The following is a 22,722-nucleotide window of genomic DNA, read 5'->3' on the forward strand; positions in this document are numbered from 1 at the left end:
TGTGAGTTTTTTTTAACAGTGTGACAAAAGAGATATCAAGCTAATCAATTCACGTTAGACTGAAGACTTGATTGACATGTCGTAAATGCAGTTTAAGACACCTTCCTTTTCCCCTTATTTTCTTTTTATCAGAAAAAAGAAAACCAGAAAAAGAACGACAATAAGTGTAATATTTTGTCCAATATCAAAGTCGCAACGGTAAACAAAGCCAGAAAAAAGCAAGTCAAATGTTATAATAAATAACATCATCAATCTTAGTTAAAAAAAAAAAAATCATCAGCATTTTTTCTTTTTTTTAATGTGTCACTAGGCAATTGAGTGATAAATAAATGGTTTCGTACGATAAAAAAACATCTTTAGGTAATCTATTACAAACAATTAAGCGTTATGTTGGTTTGTTGCAGGGTGAACTTGTTTCTATCTCTGTAGCATCTTTGTTCCACCGCGAAATAAATGATTTATTCATGAAACCTTTTAGGAAGTTTTTCTCAAAAGAAAAACCCCTTACACAGTATGAAAGCAAACGATCACGTGTCTTATTCAGATTTGATTCAATAACATCAGTTGAGGGGTGGTTTTGAAACATTGACAATTCTGTCATCATAATACTTCTAATACTTCTAATCATGTCGTCATCTCTCAGCCACAGGAAAGATTTTTTTTTCTCTCTTTTGTTTGCATTTGTCAGCGTTTTGGAATTAATGTTTGATCATGTTTACGTCTCATTGCATTTAGGATTGAAGAAGGAATATCAGATAGTAAATGATTGTTTTTGATTTTCTGATTCATTGTCAACATTCATTTGTGGAGGAATAACGCACACTTTTGCTACTTTTCTTTCTTTTAATTGGGGCCTATTATTATTATTATTATTATTATTATTATTATTATGCTTATGCATTTTGACTTTCATGTAAAATATCTTACATACTGTATGTGTGCGCGTGCGTGCATGCGCCCACCCGCGCGATAAAAAGAGAGAGAGAGAGAGAGAGAGAGAGAGAGAGAGTGTGAGTCGTGTGTGTGTGTGTGTGTGTGTGTGTGTGTATATATATATATATATATGCATACATAGACACATTTGTAAACTAACTTGGTCCACTTCAAGGTTTAAAAACATATTCCAGAATGGGTGGTCGAACTGTGCAAACAAACACCCGATAACACACAAAGCCACAAAGGCTGCACAGCCTCCACATTTAAAGCATTTATTCCCCCTCAATACTTTTTAATGATCTCTCTCACACACACACACACACCCACACACACACACACACCCACACACACACACACACCCACACACACACACACACCCACACACACACACACACCCACACACACACACACACACACACACACACGGACGCGTGCGCGCAAGCACACGCGCGCACGGACACCGACACGGGCAGTTGTCATGGTATTCTACTTCAAATGGGTGATCATTGCTTGTATTCATGACACACACACACACACACACACACACACACACACACACACACACACACACACACACACACACACACACTATATGTACTTTGTCTATGATTGAGGCCGTGCCATTGTAAGTCAATGTGTTTGCTGACTGGCAACCATTGCACTACTTGCCTGTCATCGACCTAAAATTGATTGGCGACTGGGCCACAGAGTGTCTATGTCTTCTCTGTGCTTGTGTGGAGACTCTCTCGGACAAAGTCAGATAGACTTCATCATTCATTGGGTGGGAGCGGGAGGGGGGTGCTATCGAAAAGGGACGGAGGGATTTCAAGCGTGCCGATGACATGAAAAGGTAGATTACAAATGCGGCCCATCCGCTTTGGGCTTTGGTGCCGCCTCCCAATGTGTCAACAGCGAGCTTCGCTTCCCGCCGGGGAGCGGAGCGCCAACGCCTCCCGCTGCTCCGCCGCACCGCACCGCGGGTGGCGAGACAAACAAAAGCACAAAGCCACAATGATGCCGCTTTGTAACCACTGTGGAACATGGAGGAACGATGGGGGGAAAATGGTGAGAAAAGCAATGAGTTGAGGCTGGTGACAAGGAGTTGAGGAATGGGTGAGGAGTTGTGGAGAGAGGAGAAGAGTTGAAGAGAAGACTAGGATTGGCCCAGGAGTTCAGGAGATGAACAGGGATGAGGTGAGCAGGCATTGAGAATTGGGTGGGGAGTTGAGAAAAGAAGCAAACAGTTCAGGAGGGAGGTAAGCATTTGAGAAAGAGGTGAGAACAAACTATTTACTGGTACTCGAAAGAACGGAAGAGTAATTCTTAATAGTGGCACAAACGTGCATTCAAATGGTTACAGTGTTTAAAAGTCACAATATGAATACATGGATAGAAAAAAGATCACAGACGCAAGTAAATAGGAGTAAGAAGAGGCAGAAAAAGTCCCCAACTATGATAATCTCCAGCATGGAGTTCCCCAAGGGTCAATGCTGTGACCCCTTTTGTTTGATGTGTAAATGCTGCCATGAGGACAGTTAATATGTAGTTCGATGGAGCCCTACCACAGCTACAGTGTGCGGATGACACTCAGATCTTGGTCTCACTGATGGCAGTTGAACGTTGGCCCGTAGATTTACTGCTAATTTTCATTTGCGATGGCATTTCACAGTTTTTGTTTGCCTTAAGTTTTGGTTAGACACAATCATGTGGTTTGGTTGTACATTTGGTTTTTAACAATAGCTAACTAAAACTATAACAATAGAATGAAGCCCTAGACTAACATAAACACGAAAAAACTTTTTTGCTTGACATTTTAATGGTTTTGGATATTTTTAATTTAGTTGTACACAACGTTAGTGACTTTCTTTTTTTTTTATTGTTGTTCGTACACTGCAAATTGTTTTGCACGTTGTTGTGGACTTTGTTGAAAAACCTAATACATGTAAACATTTATCGTAAAACATTGTACTGTTCACTTTTTCACTGTTCCTTTTAGTTGGCCCAGAGCAGTGACCGTGACAGTGAGTTCCAAAATTTGGTATTTGGGCTTCCTCTAGTGGTACTTGAAGACACATTTAAAATAGTGTACTAATATTTATCCAGTAAGGTATATTTGTGAAGATAAATGTAAATATCACTGGCTCCCTATACATTCTAGAGTTCTCCTGCAGATCCTATTATTTGTTCTTAAATATTTTTAAATATGTAAATGGCTCCATTCTGTACTGTGTACAGTTCATTTTTTAAATTTATTACTTTGGTTTTCTGTTTTCTTCCCTTCAAAATTTTGCTGCTGTAAATTGCGAATTTCTCCATTGTGAGACAAGAAAAGTTATCTTACTTCTCTGAGCTCCTCCGTTCCTACACACCTGCCCTGCCTCAGGTCTGCGGACCAGACACTATTAGAGGTACGGAGAGCTCAGCTTTACTGTTTTTGTGCTTTCTGCTGTCTTTATTATTAATTTATTGATTTATTGTTGTATATATATATATATATAACAGCGGTGGTTGTTTTAAAGTGCTCTATAAATACAGTTGAGTTGATATGTGAACACTTATTTATTATTATTATTATAATTTCTTTAAGCGGAAAAGTTAAATAAATCAGACATTTTATTTTGTGGGATTAGAGGGTTTTATTTCAAAGCCATATCGTGTTGCCCTATTTAATTTTTTTTTTGCTTTCTTTTAGTTTAGTTTTTCTAGAGTCAAGTACTGTACAACCTAAATAGAGATTATTTGGGCGTTCTATGATTAACTGCATCAAAACCAATCCAGAGGAAGCCACAATGAAAGCTCCGCCGCCATTGTTAGAAGATGTAAAGACACAATTGCTCTCCATGTTAATTGGATTCCTTGTTGAACAACATTTACAGCTACAGTAAATACTTTTATTTCAATACAATTAAAGGCAAATTAAAAGTTCACACGCGTTAGGTTGGTACGGTGGATGCTGGGTTGGAAGAACATAACAGGTTGTGACTTAAACTTGCAGGGAATTTGTGTAGGTACAATGTAAAAGCAAAACAAAAGAAAACAAAAATATTTGTACGTACAGTATGTAGTTTGTGCTCGCGCGCGGACTTTTTGTTTTGTGTTCCTTTAGTGCCACCTACTGGTCTTGCCATGCAAGCGACACACTCGCAAGATGAAATCCAGAACTGGGGAGCTCGACTTTCCTCTTGTGGCTGACCGCGGTATAGCCCTGGGTCGCACACGATCCACTTGAAAATGGATGAGCAACTTTCAAGGTGTTTGTCGTCAAAACCGTAATTCAAGTACCAGAATATGAAAGTGAAGCAACATGACCTACTTAAAGTAGTTTTACACGACTTCAACAACAAATATGCTGGTAAAGACAAAGTAAGCCATTCATCAATTAAAATATACAATATGGTGTCATGCCATGTCATAGATTTTCAACACTGCTTATCCTTTCGAGCAGGGTATGCTGGAGCCTATCCCAGCTGACTCAGGGCAAAAGGCAAACTAGACCCTGTACTGGTCGCCAGCAAGGCACACATAGAGACAAACAACCATCCACACAGTCAGTGAGTGGGAATCGATCCCACATATATATACACAAACAAACAAAAGAGTGGGTCTGTTAAAATGAAATGTGGTAAGGATGACTATTTTTGATAATGTAAGATATAAAGATGTAAATGTCTAATATCTGTATTATCTCTCCACCTGATCCCTCACAATGTGTACATTTGACACTTTTTTACACGCGTATCAGACTGTGTGTGTGTGTGTGTGTGTGTGTGTGTGTGTGTGTGTGTGTGTGTGTGTCTGTGTGTGCGCGTTAGAGAGAGATGGTCCATTGTGATCGTGTTTGCTGACACAGTACATCTGTGCTGTTGTGATCCCTGCTGCAGCACAATGAACAAAACCAGGCAGAGATGCTGAGGCACATACCCTGTTGCTTTCAACACACACACACAAAAGCATGACACAGATTCAGATTCATATGCAATTCTGAAACAGTGTGTCTAATCGACTGAAATCAGTTAATTTCTGGGGATAAATAATTTATGACAGCAAATAGGACCGAATATGCCCAACAATCACTTTGATCATCGGCACCTAGAAAGACGAGGGACGGAGGAGGGAGGGGAAGCAGAAGTAAAACAGGCCAAAATCTAGATGTCATGGATAAGGAGGAGCAAAAATGGATAAGGAATGGAGATCGCCTGAAGTTGAATGAATGCAAGAGTGTAAAACTAAGTCTTACATTGGCATTAAAACACTTCTTTTAGCATAAAACAGACAAATGATCCAGGTCTTTTTTAGGTGAGTTAAAAAAAAACATGTTTGGTAAGATTCCAACTACAAATTATGCCATTAAATCTCATGTTGCTAAGTGAAATTGGCTTCAGGGGCTGTATTTCCCCCAAATTCGCCATGGGCACAAGAAATCCAAATTTTGAGTCATACCAAAGATAAAAATATGATCTATCCCAAAACTGGGTGGTCTACCTTGGGTGGAAGACACTGCTTACCAAAACAGGACCCAGCATGACCTTATGCACCTTCAAGGGTGCTTCATGACATTAAAAATGTCATGACCCATGTGAACATGGAAACTGGTTTGACTGGCTTGGCCGACATCTCCGGTTGCCTACGAGCGAACACGCAAAGCCCGTTGGGAGGCAATTCGCAGCCTCGGCATAGATACTGCGGTAAACAAAATGACAATCATCATAAGTGGAATAAATTTCTGATTGGGCTAACCCAGTTTACGGTCAGATTTTGGAAAAATCTGTCTCATGAGTCAAAATTTGGCCTTCAGGGCATCATCATCCATGAGGTCGGCAAATGTCGGGAGGTTGATAGTCACACCTACCAAATTTCTTGTTGCAAGGTGAAGTTTTCAAACTCAATAATAATGTCATTTTATGCTTTGCCACCGCAACTTGTGAAAATTGGGGAGTTTTATTTAATGTAGTACTACAGGCTCAAGGGGAAACGTTACTCAACATTACAAACTGCCAATTGAATTTTTAGTTACACAGAAGTCTTTGTGAAAACAGACGCAAAGGGTTGATGACCATAACAGCAAATGTAGCGTCATGCAATCTTGTTTATGTTCCATTTGTGAGGAAATAAATGACTGGTTCATGACTATCTTTAGATGGTGACATCAGGGAGCACCCGGACGGAACGCCCATTATAATTTAAAAAGGACACAAAGGCCTTGTGGCACCGTAAAATGTCAATTGAATCAATGCAGCGTGACGACAACGTTGCTCAACGGTATTATCCAACATGCATAATTAAGCCTATCGATAGAACATACAGCAGCATCTCCGTGTGGAGTCAAAACACTACTGTCACGTTTCGGTTTGTGACCAACAGGTGGCACTGTGGGGCTTTTCCCCCTGTAGCTGCACACCTGTTGGTAATTTGGTAATTGGAGCTATAAAAGGACTCCCACCCCGTCCATCACCCGGCCTGAACACTCCAAAGAGTTGCTTTTTGCTACTGTCATGTTTGTTTGCTGTCATGTTTGTTTGTCAGGTTTTGGTCAGTGTTATGTTTTATCTTAAGTCATGGTTTTTGTTTGTTACTTTGGACTTTGTTTTGGATTTAGTTTTCTTTGTTTTAAATACACTTCTTCGAATACACCCTGCTCCTCCCTCCTGCCTGCTTTTTGGGGTCCACCACCATCACGCAAACGTGACAACTACTTTGCTCCGAGCTTCTGTGTGCACCAAAACGTTGTAATAGGTGTGAAAAAGGAAAATCAAACCAAAAAATTAATCTGAGATGTGATGGGACTGTTTGGAACATGCGTGGCTCATCTGTTATCTATCAGTGCACCTTTTTCTCATGCCGCGTATTCATCATTTATCTCAGGAAACATCTGCTGAGTGCAGGATACGCACGCCAAGAGTTCATCGTAACCAATTTTGAGGTGTGAACAAATGAGCACAGTATGCTAAGCTAACAAGCTTCTCCGTCTGTAATTTCGACTTGTCGTGCAGGCTTAATGGTCCGCAGTTTGACAAAGGCCGCCAACGACTTTTCAGCGCCATTAAACAAGCAATTCGACCTCGTCTTTTGTTTGACATCCGCAGTCCATCGTGCCTCATTGACTTCACGTCATGAACATCTCGCGAGGACGAGAGCGGGTGCAGCCCAAGTTGTGTTCCGTACGTCGCAAACTACAAGCATAACAATAAACCTTTTCTTTTTTTATACAGATAACTCTGCGATGATGTCACCTTTAGGGGGAACTCCACATGCCCAGAAACTCACCAAATTTGGTAAATATGCTTTTGAAAATGTATTTTAACTCATTCACTCCCAAAGACGTTTTTAAACGTCTTTTCAGGTCTAGAATTGGCTGGTCCTGAATGAGTTTTAAGGAGCCCTCATTATCTCAGTTCTGCCCACAGGATCATTAAAAAAAAAAAATAGCCCACCACGTGTGTTTCACCAATAGTCACGCAGCGGCACTTTGTTCTTCGTTACATTTTGGGCCTTTTTTTGAACCTTTTATGATGCCATATTAGTATTAGCTAACGATGTCACATGTACAATTTGTTATCTATGCGTTTGTATTTGCGTTTGCCTTGCTTCGTTCTGTTCTCGATTGCCTCGTCGCCAGCATAAAGGTGTAATAAAAGAACATACATTTGGGAGTAAATTCGGACAAGATATCGTACGTTTTGTGACATTTTGTTTTGGTGGTGTGCTGTGAGATTTTTCAGCTTTTAAAGGGGTGACTTAGCTCCATAAAGGTTAGGGAAACATTTGTCCTGGACAGACGGGTGATGCTGAATTAACTTTTTTTACTTTTTCATTTTGCCATCGAATATGGACAGGTGTCACATTTGATGATTCCAAGGATTTCTTTTCATTGGACGTCACTGGCTTGTGTACCTAATGAGGTGGCCAGCTCTGCATTGTGTGTGTGTTTGCGTGTGTGTGTTGTGTCTAGGGTTTGACACAATGCATTTTGTTGTGTGGGAGTTTGTGTTGTGTGGGTGCCTGTCACAGTGCACGCTTGACAAAGGCTGACTTAATGGACTAGTGCTGAGTGGTGGCGGCTGACACGCGCGCGCACACACACACACACACAGACACACACACACACACACACACACACACGTCTCAATAGAGCCAATGGGATGATGTCATGGCCATAATTACATTCAAATCTAGAGTACAGTACATATGTTGGACGTAATTGTGCTCTGCATCAATGACATCATTGAAATGAATGTCAAGAATGAAAAGATTTTTTTGCTTCAATTCTATGGAGATTGTGCTGCTCCTTGTGGTGTGCACTACTTGACCACCTGAGGGCAGTCAATAACAGACATACGCGTACTACAGCTGCATTAGTCATCCTTGGCAAAAGATAAGAAAAATAAACGATACGGCTGTGAGTATTGCTGTGTTGGTCGACTTCCTCGTTTCCGGTAAGACGGAGTCACTCAAGTGGCAGGAGGATTACGGTGCCTGACGAGGGCGGGCGGCGGTGAAAAGCAAAATCTGCGATAATCTAAAAATAGAAGTAGCAGCTTTGCTCGTGCGTCAAAAGATGAGGTGCTGACTCCTTCTCCTCTTTTCATTGCTGTGTGACATTTTTTTACATGGTTTCTTGCACTTAATATTTTTGATTTTGATTATTTACAATCACGGATTGATCAACCAATGATTTAGAAACACAAAATAACTCAACATAAAATGAAGTACAAACTATGATTCATTTAGTTAAAATGAAGCAATAAATTATTTTATATAATTAAAAAATATATGTATGTCTAAAACTGTTTATATTACGAATTTGTTTTGTTGAATTATTTTCAATTAAATTAGATAGACCGATAACAAAAATTATTAAATTGTAAATAGATGAAGAAAATGGTTTATCATCCTATTTTTTTAGAATTCAGCAACTGTTTAATGGAATAAATGAATTATAAAAAAAAAGAATGAAAGGCTTGGTCAGAAATAATCAACATGTTGTTCTCCAAATGTCCCCAAAATAGTTTGAATGAGTCAAGTGGACGCCCACCTGTTCCCACAGACCGCATTGGAGCGACTTCCCTGAAACAGACACACACACACACACACACACACACACACACACACGCGCACACACCATGAGTGTGTTGCTGAGATCATATGTGAGTCACAACCTAAAATGAAAAGACGACTTAATGCATATGTCACCCCCTCATAACCTCTTTGTCCTCACTTGTTCCACTACGAGCGCAACTTTCAGCCTTCTCCTATGCAATGCGCACACGACTGATTCCAAGCATGTGTCATGCACTAGTATCCACTTTTTTTCCCCACTACTGCCTTCCCCTGAGCCTTGTAGTGTCACAAGGACAGCCTACTCGTAAGTTTTAACTGCATACTAGTAGGCCAAATGCCAATAGCACAATTTCCCATCTGTGGTACTAAGAAAGGTGGAAAAAACATCCCAGCTATGGCATTCTCCATATTCTACTAGTGCACTAAATTATCTTACAAGTGCAGACAAAGAGCATACTACCACTATGAACTGCAGCGCTACTGAAATTCAGAAGTAGCAAAACCAAAAGAGGAAACCAACCCGGTCAGATAACGCTACCACTTCCTGTGTGATTGTCACAGCGTTGCACTGATTGTGTGTGTGTGCGTGTGTGCGTGTGTGTGTGTGTGTGTGTGTGTGTGTGTGCGCGCGCGTGCCTACTACAACACACATTTTGAGTCGGCATAATAAACGCACCGCATCTGCTGCTTTCATTGTTTTCCTCACACGGACGAGTATTCCGTGACATTTTGATGTCCTTATCAATGATTGTCTTTCCCTTTGACCGCAGAGTGCCTCTTCTTATCTGTTTTCATGCTAAATGCAGATAGCATGTTCATGGAGTTTTATTTCTTATCGTTTCGCCGCCACAGCTGTTGCAGTGTTTGTACATATTTAGCGTAAATATGCCACCGTTTAAGATTAAAGTGCGTTTATTGGGTTTTTTTCTACTGATAATAAAAAGCCCGTTGAGGGCACTCTTAAATTTCTAGTTTTGCAACAAACTTACAGTTGGAAGTATATGATTCTTTATGTTTAATTCATTTTCCCCCTAGCTAGCACAGAAAAAAAGATAAAAGCAATGCGTTTCAGGACTTTCATGTGTTGCCAAGCAGAGTTCACATCAGGCTTAAGCATACCTGAACTAAACACCGCAGTCCAGTTACTGTTGAATGTAAAACAGATTGTGCTACATCATGTCTAATCAGGACAGTACAGTTCTTACAGATAAATTATCTTATAGTCAGTTTGGGTGAAATTTCCCAAATTCCCAGTTTTGTTGAATGGGGCAATAGGCCTATGAAAAAAGAGTCACGAAAAGGTTTGGAAATTGTTTACAAAAAACAGCTCTATATGGAAGAATTGACTTCTTATGGTCTTTTTGCGCGAAGGACACTTCGGTTGCCAGTTTCCTCAATTGCAGCAATAATTTCATGGGAAAGTGGCCTCAAATCAGACAGGCACACTCAAAAAGGCAGATTCCAGACTTCAATCGCCTCTACTCCGCTTTGCATATACTGTAACATTTCCAATGAAAACAGCGACACCTGGTGGTCCCCAATGGACGATTGCTATTTTTATTTACGTGTGAAAATTAAATGAAATTGTAGCTATCTGTAACCGAAATTTGACTCGTCGAAATTGTGTTGTCGATATCTCTAACGTTGAACTCAAACTTCAAAGACATTAAAGGCACGCTCGACGTCATACTGTATGTCCGTGGCATGCAGACGTCAGACTGGCGATAATAATTAATGGATTTCGGCAACTTCTATCCACTGTCGCTGTTAAATGTTTGGTCTTGCCGCATTCGCAACACGTCACTTCCCATGTGACGTCATGACTATGGACTTTAAACAGTTAAGCCCAACGGCGCGCGTGCTCGCGTACTGTTGATTCGGGGGCGCGCCCAACCTCACCGCGGCTGGCCAAACTCAAACCCAGCACACACACATACGCGCGCACACACACAGACAGGTCGTGGCGGCGAGGACGAAACAACAGGACGCACTCGGACTTTGGAAAACGTCGGCGTCTGGAGCAGCCACCCACCTCCTTGGACTATCGTATTTTTATTTTATTTTTTTAAATACACAAATTCATCCAGAGAGACTCGGAGAGACGGTGCAGCATGTCGGGCAACAGGGAGGAGGAGAGGCGGAAACTGGCCGACATCATCAACCACTGGAACGCCAACCGGCTCGACCTGTTCGAGATCAGCCGGCCCACAGAGGTAGGCAGCAGGCCGGCGTCGGGGCAGCACGATAGGCCGCGGTGCGGCGGGGCCTGGACCCATTTCCAACCCAGCTCGCTACGCGCCTCGGGAATGCCGAATGCGAACCGCGGTCGGCGGCGTGCTATAGTCGCTGTGCTCCCTGGGAATTCCCTCACGTTCCGCGCTTGGAGGAGCAGAATGTACGCCAGACTCCGTTGGAAAACCGGCCATTTACGATGGCGTGCTTTTAGAGTCGTTCAGCTAAATAACGTGAAAGATGTTTTACATTTGGACTTTAAAAAAACGGTAAACGGTCATTTAGGCTTATGTTAGTGGCGTATTTAGAGTCGAAATCACGCGGGAATTGTGATTTGACGGAGCTAGGTAACAGCTCCTTGCTACCGGACACAGCTGTGCGTTGAGGAGGTGAAGAGGGAATAACAGGGACAGCCTTCCCTAAACACAACACAGACAACAAATCCAAACTAAGTCGCTTTTAAAAATAAACTCCGTGTTTTGTGGCAAAATAAACGAGCCGAATGTGCAGGGAACGGCAGCCAAGTCTTTTCAAGTGTTCAAATGTCATGTTGGACGGTGGCGAGCCGCCGTCGAGGCTACGCAGCTCTTAAAAGTGGCACATTTTCCAAGCTACTCTGGCGGTGTTGTTCTCTGCTAACCGAGGAGACACTGGCTCAGCAGCTAGTTAGCTTGGTTAGCTACGTAAACATCTCCAAACCACACTTACCAAACCCCTTCAATAATATAATGTAAACGTTCACATTGCCTATAAAAGCAACGTTACCGCGAAGGTAGCAGCGGCTAACACACTCAGCAAGCAGGAGTAGTAGCAACAGAGGCGGGATTTTATTTAATACTCTTGATACATAGATGCAAGTCTGAAGTATTAACCAAGAACAAGAGGTCCATGTTTATTCGCCGTAAGGTGTTTTTGTCCTGTGAAGACAAGCTAGGCGCAAGACACAAGCGCCCCCCTACCCCCCACTTGTCAGTGCATTGTCTGTTCTGACACGATTCACCACTAAATGCAGCATTTTGTCTTATTGGCGCAGTAATACCTACAACATATTATCTTATTAATTCACTCTAGTGGGCATTTAGGATGATAACTAACAAAAACCATGCAGCATTTGTGTTCCAGCAAGGTCTCCATGCTGCTTCTAACAAGTTGATCAAGAACGTCTACCTAACCTGAACTTCTCACGGCTGACTGTTTTGGATTTATGGCCGTGATTGTGATTGTATCAGCCGCTATGTTTTAAGCAGGCGGCAGCCCCCCCAACCCCCTCGGCCCCCCAGACCTCTCCTTCCTTCCTCGTTCCTTCCTCCTCCATTTTGGATAAGGAGAGGGGGGTCACGGGGTCCCCTCCTCTCCCCTTGAGCCGATTAATTCATCGGGATTGAAGCTGGCCGGCCAACCAGCCAGCCAGCCGTTGGCCAGAGTTGTGTACGGTGATGATTAACTGACTCGCTGCCAGCTCTCAAGGCCTCTCGTAAGTCTGTTACTATCCGTGAGCCAGCACAACAACAAGTCGCTTACTGCGCACTACGAGGGACACCGCGACAATAATAACGCTGCTCCTGTACGACTGCACGGCGTGGCTATTTCTCAAGGCCTCGTTAAGTCTGTCACTTTTCAAGGGGCAGTAATAAGACGTCAGTTGCTGGCCATACAGTATGAGAGGCGGGGGGGGGGCAATGGTAATAAGACTTTCTGTGCAGTTCAGCCACCACAGCAATATTAGGCAGGGCGAATGTATTTAGATAGCACACTTCGAACACAAGATGACTCAGTGTGCTTCACAGAAACAGAAAGCGCCACAACTAGATATTTGAAAGCAAAGGAAAGAATGAAAAAGTATCTTTCTGAAATGACTAAAAGACCCTATTGTGAAATTGAATAAAAAAATGCGTAAAAAATCTGAATCAAACCATTTTCCACCAGGATATAAAGGCATTTACACTTGGGGCTGACTTCACTTTCTTTTGGCGCCTTATTCCCTTTTGCGTGTAGCATAACAGCTAAATGCCGCTTCACCATGTTTGCTTTGAAACCCGGGTTCCATTATTTGACTTGAGTCTGCAGCCCTCAGAGCTTTACCGGGTTTATAATCGGCTCGCGTTTCCTTCACGTATTCAGGACCCAAACCTTTCAGTGATTTATCGAAACTTAATCTATTCTACAGTTGGCTGGTAGCCAGCGTATAGCCAGTGTAAGTCTCTTACTGTACCACTGGATAGCACAGCCGCTTCTCAAGGCCTCTTCTAACTCTCTTACCATTGTATTGGATGTATTTGTTTGTACATGGACAACAAAACAATATAACAACATAAGCAGGAACATTGTAAATAAATGGTCTCGGTAAGATCGGAAAATCCATGTTGTGGATTTATGGAAGCAACCTGACCGCGTTGAACATCTTCATATTCAGTATAGAAACCCCCAAAAATAAATACATGTATAAAATGTATTCTTCTTTCTACCCACAATTTGCTGCTGTTGACTGTAAATTTCCCCAGTGTGGGACAAATAAAGGATATCTTATCTTAAAAGTAGACTTTGTTAATTTTTGAGTGCATACAAGAAAAGAACATTGCAGGAATATCAATCTAAATTAACAAGGGCCAACGGAACGACGATAAAGTTACTGTCGCCCCCAGAGTAAAGGCATTGATGAAACGTGATCAGGTTTCAATTTTTCTGACTTGAACTTAAATTCGTTGACTATATTGGCATTACGAAAAATAAAAACACACTCTGAAGTTTTCTTCAAGTCTTGTCTGTTGGTCACTTTTCAAATAATATGAACGTTTTTCTAAGAAATTGGTGGGTAAGAGGTGAGATCTAAGATTAGCAACTAATGGCAGATTTTGGTCCGATTACTCGTCAAACTTTTTAATCTTGCGATCTGGAGGGGGCTCAAGTTCTCAAAATATTGCGGAACTGTTCTGCTATTTTCATTTCGGAACACAGAATGTCCAGTGAGATACATTGCTGTTGAAATCTGCACGCACCCGTCCTATGCTCCACAGTCTCCTCACGGTTGCAGCGCCCCGCTTTCTTCTTTTTCTTTGATGCTATTTTTAGTGGATCAAAAACAGCTCGGTGCTGACTTGTTGTTGTTTTTGCCCGATAAGATAAACCTCGTTTCAGAACGTCTTGTTGCCCTGTTTGCTTTTTATCTGGCTCTTGTGTTTAAATACAGTGAGAAGGCATTCACACCAAGCCAACGCTTCTTTGGTTTCTACTATGTTCTTATGCGGACAGTGTAATTGCAGCCACGGTGAGTGCCTGTGACGCCTCCTCGCAGTGCGCCGAGTCCGTTTCGGAATTTGAAAAGTGTGTTTCGGAACCGAGGACCATCAGAAGTCTCTGAATTTGAAAGGAGTGCCGGACCTTCGCAAAATGGGTCAAAAAGTTAGCGTGAATGGACCTGCTGCCCGTTTAACATCGTACGCGTACGACGGCACGTTTTTGCATAGATGCGACGGGAAATGGCCTCGAAAGTCGCGCAAGATGTCAATTAAGCTCACAAGACTGCCCTTCCGCCAGCATCAAAGGCAAACAAGAAGCAGCCCGACTCCTAATTTTACATCAAAGCCACATGACACGCTGGCTCACGCCACCTATTTTTACACTTTTGGGACAATTGCAGAGGTTCAAAATGGAGATTTATGAGACTGGTCTGGAACATCAATGTTCAATTATGCAAAGTGACCGTTAATTTGTACAAATAGTCCTGCCCACCCACTAAGTGAGAAATTAAATTCACGGTTCAGCCACAGGAGACGAGTGTCGTTAACAGCGTTGCCAAATGTAAATGATTTCCGAAGTCACCAAGTACCTAAAATGAGCCTTCAAAATGATCAAGCGCCTCCGCCCGCCAAATATGCTGAAACCACGCCCCGCACAACTGTCGTCTGTGAATCGGATACCGCTACCACTAGCTGGGAAAAGGGAGACACTTAGCTACATGTTTGAGCTGCCAAAATATGCCCACTTGAATCCTCCAGTGTCTGTAATGCATCCCTGGGCTTTTCCACGCCGCAACAATCAGGTGCTCTCGAGCAGCCATGCAAGTGCAAAGCCCCCTGGCAACAAGCTGGCTATTATGTCACACTTTTTTTTCTTCCCAACCGGCTTTTGCCTTCTCTCCGTAACTTGCGCACACTTAGAGCCGACAACGAGGCACTCTAAAGGGCTCACGTCAGCCCACTATGCAAAGGGAAGATCAATTTCTGGGGTGTAGGGTTAGCTAGCTACCAAGCTAACCGGACATCTGAACTCATTCACTCCCAAAGACATATTTAAATGTTTTTTCAGACTTCACACATTCAATCCCGTGTACTTCGGTTTTCTTTTTTCCTAGCTTTTTTTTCCAAGACTGAAAGATATATATCTATTTTTTTTTTTAGACGGGTCTGAAAATGGCTGGTACTGAATGAGTTAATTGTGATGGATAACTGCTGATGCGAGCAGAGGTGCTCAAGTTGTTCTATAGTTGGGGAGGGGGCGACTCGGTTTGCTGAAGTGCGTCATCAAGCGCTGCTTTTGCACCCCTAAACAGTCAGCAAAACTGAAATGATTAAAAAAAAAAACAAAAAAAAAAACGGTTTCACGCCACCACCGAGTGCTTTTCAGCAGTTATCTTTAAACATGCGTCATGTATTCAGAAGCCTCTGAAATCACTTTCCTGTGTTTTTCAAAAACAAATTACCGTCTTGAATAATAATAAGAAAAATACTGTGCCTTTGATTTGTAAATGTTCAGAGACTATTTCTGAAAGTGTGTTCTGCACTCCAGGGGCCAATTAACGTAATAAGGAGCCCCACACGGATTTTTGCTTATAGAGTTGATGAATTATTCACGTTGGCTTTATTTCCGATGGGAAACTCGCTTGCGTCTTTTTCCCCGACTCGTAAAAAGTATTGAGGAAAGCTCAGATCCAGTCTGTTGAATTGAAGACGGAAACTGTCACACCCCCCCACCCCATCTCGGTCCTGCACAGGAAGCAGGAAGTGGGCAGGAAGCGGGTGCTGGGCTGAGATTTCCGCCATCCTGTGGTTTGTGTTCACCCGCTTTTGCCGTTTTTATGGATTTATTTAGTTTCATACAAGCGTGGACTTCCATGTGTGTTGCTGATTGGATGTCTTTGGGTTTATTGGCCTTTTTTTGCCCTTAAAAGGACACAGCCCCGAGCTTTTAGAACGTGGTCACACGACTGCAGGTTTTTGACAACATGGCTTAGCGATCTGCTAGCCTCAGCTACAACGACAATAGCGCGAGACGCGCACGCACACACAGTGCTGAATACATTTATCTGTGTTCGCATTGTCCCTCGGTGGGTTTTTGGGCCCCCCCCCCCCCCCGCCTCCTGCTCTGGCGTTGACGCGTGGCCCCCTCGCCGCCGTGTCGCCATGGCAACCCAGTCATTTTGTTTGGTGTTTTGGCGCATCGTTAGCTGGGAGTAGCGGGTGGGTCGGGCCGAAGGCTGATTGAAGTTGCGTAATATATGCAATCTTGGAAACACTCAGATCTGGTGCCTCATTTCAAATGCTAAGCAATGTGGACTCGCCAACTGGGTCTCCATCCTCAGCTCAAGATGGACAGCTACTGGAATGTCTCTCATCTAAGCATAATTGTAAACATTATACTCTCTCCTATACACTTCAGATACAGCATTTTAAATTAGATGTAATAGTTCTCACTGTAGTTTTCCTCAGAGTATTTTAAATTCTTTTCTGGCGGTTTTAAACCGAGGGCATGTTTGTTTTTGAAAACTCCCATTTACAGGTGACATCACAATCCCATTTCTGCTTCCAACAATGACTTGCGAGCTTCCATCCTGAGCAAAAGCCGCAAAGCATCATGGGACTTTCTGGGGGAGCGCGTCATACTGGAAGACGGCGGCGGGCGCGTCACCAGCCGCTGAATGCCGTCTGATCTTCCCAGTTCAACGGGGGGTGATGGCGCACCCCATTGGCCCGCGGGAGAGCCAATCGGTCGGCAGGTGGGGGGAGGCGGCCGGCGTCGGGTTTAACGCGGTGTGACAGCGCGATATCTTTAAAGGGGTGGGTTGCTCTGCTGAGCACACACAATGCACTTCTTGTTTTAGCGCAAGAGGAAGGACTGAAAAGAGATAAGAGAGCACAAATCACACAGCAGGAATGCGAGCGCCGCGCACAGACGAGGCAGCCGACGTCGCTCGGCTTGCCGAACAAATGGCAAGAGAAAGCTTCTGTCCACGACGAACCATCGGCTCCCTTCAATTCTGTTGTATTTCTGTTGCGCCAGTTCTCTCTTACCATGCGGAGTAGGAGCGAGAAAGGCATTCGGGACACATTGAGACGTGTGCTGTGACACTTCAGTCATCAGGCGTTAGTGACTGGCGTTACGACCTGTGTTTCATGACCCCAAGAATATTGTGTTCTGGGACAGGATGAGCAGCGTCCTGACCAAGAAAGAGTCAAAAAGTTTGTTTTTCTGTTCCCGAGTAATCAGCAGGACAACATGGTTTGTTTCAGTGACAACACCGGTTTCGGACCAAACAGAGGAGAAAATATTGCTTTTGTTAAAATGTTTTTTTTTTTTTAAAGGCCAAATAGGCGCTTTGATGTACATATTTTTCGCTTTTGTGATATTTCTAACTATAAACCAACAAAAATCAGACTGACAAATTCATACAGGTCAACTTGTACGTTTTCCTCGTATTTTATACGTTTTTTTATCATTTCAAATCATGTACGGCGTATAACAACTTTTATACGGGGGGGAGGGGGAACAATTGTTAACCGATCTCACAAAGACCATTTTGGCTCAAATCCAGAACGTCTCACCTGCTGGTAGCCAACGACAATGCCGTCGTCGATCGCTACTATTGTCACGGCAAACCAGCAAAAGTAATCCTCAATCGTATATTTTTTTTCATCGCTGCGTACGGTCGGATTGATAAAGCATGATGTGTGCATGCTCGGTAAGCCATTGTATGGGTTTTTGTTGCTTTTTAAGGGGAATCGTAATCATTTATAAGGGCAGCTGTTAGCCGAGGTCGACAGGTATGCAATTTGAATCATCAGTGCTTTATTTATTTTTTCACATAATTTTGGTGCGGATTTAAAAAAAAAAAAAAAAAGTCTACTATTTGAAGCAAATTCATTTTTATTATTAACTCATTCACTCCCAAAGACGTATTTACATTTACAAGTACAGTCAATATAAAATGAGGAGCTGGGATTAAATGTGTGGCGTCTGAAAAGACGACTAAATACGTCTTTGGAAGTGAATGAGTTAAGTTTGACTTCCCAAAACTCGCGCACTACATATGTTTTAATTTATAGCTCTGACGTCTCAGACAATTCCACCTGTTCTTCTACTCAAAAGCTGTGCTGATCTGAACTCCCAAGTTGTGTGATGCTGCCATCCACTGACGTCTCTTCATCATTCGATGAAAAAAAGTACCGAATGAAGTTAAAGTTGGCTGGGAGTCATGGCTTGCATTCCGCTTTATGAACAGAAACGCGAGTTCGTAATGTTGAAGACGTTGCTTCCAACACTTGGTCCAAGTTGATAAGTGCAATTGGAACAAGATGACAAGTCAAAGCCGTGTGAATTTTGCTACCTGCGAGGTGTTGTGACGTTTTCAGTCATCCGTCAAGCGACCTGCCGTCTTTATCAGGAAGCAGCCAAACTCCTTTTTGCATTCCAGGCATTCCTTCCACTCCACATGGAAGCGCTAAATTGTGACATATGAGCCCATGAGATCCTGACTCGCTCAGACGAGAGTGGGAGGACTGCTTAGGGAGGCCAATTTTTTTTTTTTTTTTTTTTTGCTTCCGCCCGCTCGTATCGATCCCATCAAAGGAAATTAATTGCAGCCTGAGCACAGCCAGTGTTTTCCTCCATGGACAGTTTAAGAGCAAGATACCTTGTAAATTAGGGCCATTGTCTAACGTGTAAATAAATGCATAACTTAAAAAAAAAAAAAAACTGCAGTCAGAAGTTCAAGAATTGCTCTTGGGAAAACCTTTCGTTTGTGATACAGGAACCTTTTAGAGGTCCTAAACAGTTTCAATCCAAGTTTTCAGGGGAAGGAAAGAATGATCCCTCGGGCTTGCCTAAGCCCTTGTCAAGTCGACAACGAAGCACTTGTCAAATTAATTGAGAATTATTTTTGATAACTGTTTCTTCGTTAACCTCTTATAATTTAAAATGGTCTAACTTCTCAATTTCACCATCCCGACATTCACTATTCTCCAATTTCTGTAATCCCTTCTAAAAGCAGACTTGCGTAGAAAGCGAAACAACGACTTTGACTGTATTTTCCGCACTATAAGGCGCCACAGAGTATAAGGCGCACCTTCAATGAATGGCGTATTTTAAAACTGTTTTCATCTATAGGGCACACTGCATTCAGTATAAGGCGCATAGACTAGAAGCTACAATAGTGGGTGCGGTTGCATTATGCATCCACTAGATGGAGCTACGCTAAAGGGGAGAGAGAGAGAGAGAGAGAGAGAGAGAGAGATTGCACTATACATCCACTAGATGGCGCTATGCTAAAGGGAATACAATACGATACTACAACTTCATTCTAGCTTGTCTCCTTCTTCCTTCGTTTAGTCAGTAGTCAAGTATCCATTCATCCATTTTCCGATCCGCTTATCCTCACAAGGGTCGCGGGGGGTGCTCGAACCTATCCCAGCCGTCTTCGGGCAGTAGGCAGGGGACACCCTGAACTGGTTGCTAGCCAATCGCAGGGCACACAGAGACGAACAACCATCCACGCTCACACTCACACTTGGGGACATTTGAGAGTGTTCATTCAGGCTGCCATGCATGTTTTTGGAATGTGGGAGGAAACCGGAGTACCCGGAGGAAACCCACACAGGCCCGGGGAGAACATGCAAACTCCACACAGGGAGGCCGGAGCTGGAATTGACCTCTGCTCTGTGAGGTTGACGCCCTAACTACTGGACCACCGGCCGCCCTGTAGTAATTAACTATGCTTTTGGTATTATCATCGTTTCATAATGGCTGCACAGAGCTCACGTAGTAGTTATCTGTTTGAATGTGTGTTGGCGAATGCACATGTCAATTTGTGTCGGGCAGAACCCTTTTAGGTTAGAATTGGTTGCCGCTAATCATCACCACCAGACGGCAGATGAACGCTAACAGGGAAACAACTCAGTGTGGAATGCAGTATAAAGAGACTGTGGAACACCATACATAAGGCACATCGGATTATAAGGCGCACTGTCGTTTTTTAGGTGTGCCTTATAGTGCGGAAAATACGGTACTTTGGAAAACATTTTATAAAACGTTACAGAATGAATCTGTAACTAAATCAAATTAATTTGTGCATTTTCTCCACTGTGATTGTCCTGTTCTTGAGTAATAGAAGGAAATTAAGACACGTTTTGAAAAGCCGGTTAATAGACAGATTGATCGATTATTCACATCGTTTGTTGCAGCCCTACATCTAAAGTTAGCCTTATATGGTGTCAAAAGTCAAATCTTGCGATGCCCAAAGAAATGATTAAAGCCAACATTGGATCTTTTTCATTCCGTTTGTCCACCTGAGACACCCGAGAAGTGTGGCGGTTCCACGGGAAACCCGACACCCGGCGGTTGCCATGACGGCGCGACCGGGTCGGCTTGTGCTCATTCATGGTGGACGGCTCGGCTGCTCGTCACATGCGTGTGGCCGTTCGGCATGAAAGGGCTGATGATGAATTCCCTCACAATGAGCCACTTTGACACCTACCAATCTCCTCATAAGTTATTCAAACTCTCAAGTGTCCCATGTGATCGGCGTTAAGGGGCATCATTAGCCCGCAGTTAATTATGGCACACCGGCCGACATGATGACGGGCGTCGGGTCCGACAGAAACGGCAAACAAGGGAGCGGAGAGGAACAGGATGTCGGAGGCGCCACCACACGGCGCGCTTAACCATTCAAAAATGATCACATGCACATGGTGGACTGAGCGGGCGTGTTGTCCAAAAACAAAAACTTGTATTGTTTCTAATATCCAGAGTCCCATAAGAGGCGTAACCAAGATTGATTTGCTCATTCTTTTGAGAGGGTTCTTTTCTTTGAAACAGATTTTTTTTTTTTTGGTTCCATGGTCAAGACCCCCTTTCACGCTGACTTCACAATCAATTGGCGCCAGCTAACATTGTGGTTATGTTGGGGAATTTTTTTTGATAGAACTCACCGAAGCGCAAAACATTTTGTTCACACATACTCGTAGTCACAGATACTACAGCGTAGAATTTGAGGGTAGTGGACCCAAATAATACCAACACCACACACACTTATATGGCTAAGGTTTAGCAATGCAAAATGCATTTTTTTTCCTCAAAGGTGGAAAATTGTCAACCTCATTATGCCGCCTTTATGTGTGTGTTTGGGGGGGGGGGGGTTGAGCCCCAAGTTTCTGCTTTCGCAGCAGTGTGGAAGGGGCTTCACCAGGAGCTTGCATTTTCATGGTTGTGATTCGTTTGGATTGTCATGTTTCGCCTCGCTTGTCAGGCTTGACTGGCCTTGTGTATATATGTACACACACACACACTCACACACACACACACACGCGCGCACACACACACACACACAGCCTTGATCCTGACTCGCTGTTAATGAAGGCAATGACAACAACTCTGATTTGTGAACCCCTTGTCCCACCTGAGGTGATTTAATGCCGCCCCTTCCCACAATGCATTGCTTTGCCAAGGGTGGGCTGTGTGAATCGGTGGTGTGAGTGTGCGCCTGCGTGCAGCTTTGTGTGTGCATGCGGTCGATACTGAAGCAGAAACTCACCTGAAACAAAGACACGCTGTGCCTTTTCATTCACTGTCGACAAACAAGCCTCCATTCTGTCCACTCAGCTTGTTGCGAAGCTCAAACGAGGATGGGGAAATGGTGGTGGTGTACCGAGTCAACGTAATGACATTTCAAATGTTGAATTTTTAACCTGAGAACTGTCGCGAGTGTCGTAATTAGAATGCGAGTGAAAAGGGGGCCGCCTCGGTCCACTTCAATAAAAAGAAAAAAAATTGAATTGCCTAGCCCGACGATGAACTATGGAAGCCGCTTATGAAGTCATATGGAACAAAAATCGTCCTGACAAATCAAACAATTCGATTAATCATCAAGCCCCAAGGGTTAAAATAACTTTTAGCCTAGTGGTTCTTCAACTTTTGACAAGTAGCACACTAAAAATTTACAAAGCTCTCCAGTTACCACTTAAATGTCCAACACTATAAGCATATTTAATCTTATTGTGAGCCACTGTGTAACATTAGGCACACAGTTTGATCAACGCTGCGCTTAAATAGAAGTAAACAAGAACAAAAAAAAAAAACGATTGCACATAAAGTTACATGAAAATAGTGCCGAAATAAATGTTTAACTCATTCACTCCCAAAGACATTTTGAAACGTCTTTTCAGGTCTAGAATTGGCTGATACTGAATGAGTTTTAAGAAGCAGCAAGCGATTGTTCACAATTATAAT

At 43.0% G+C, this 22,722-nt stretch overlaps 1 protein-coding gene across 10 annotated transcripts in view; it reads left to right on the plus strand.

Moving 5' to 3' along the window:
- The first annotated feature begins 10,871 nt into the window (after window positions 1-10,871).
- The window catches only part of afdna (afadin, adherens junction formation factor a), a 53,463-nt gene continuing 41,612 nt past the window's right edge, over window positions 10,872-22,722 (plus strand). For 3 of the 10 annotated variants that reach the window (XM_019871504.1, XM_019871502.1, XM_019871509.1), the window contains exon 1: window positions 10,873-11,207. In XM_019871504.1, the coding sequence (XP_019727063.1) occupies window positions 11,106-11,207 (102 nt within the window). In that variant the 5' untranslated portion in view covers window positions 10,873-11,105. Of the gene's footprint in view, window positions 11,208-22,722 lie in introns of all 10 variants that reach the window. The other 7 variants (XM_019871500.1, XM_019871505.1, XM_019871507.1 and 4 more) reach the window with 3 other exon arrangements.

This window comes from Hippocampus comes, unplaced genomic scaffold (assembly GCF_001891065.2).
Source record: "Hippocampus comes isolate QL1 unplaced genomic scaffold, H_comes_QL1_v1.1 scaffold100, whole genome shotgun sequence".
Classification (NCBI taxonomy): Eukaryota; Metazoa; Chordata; class Actinopteri; order Syngnathiformes; family Syngnathidae; genus Hippocampus; species Hippocampus comes.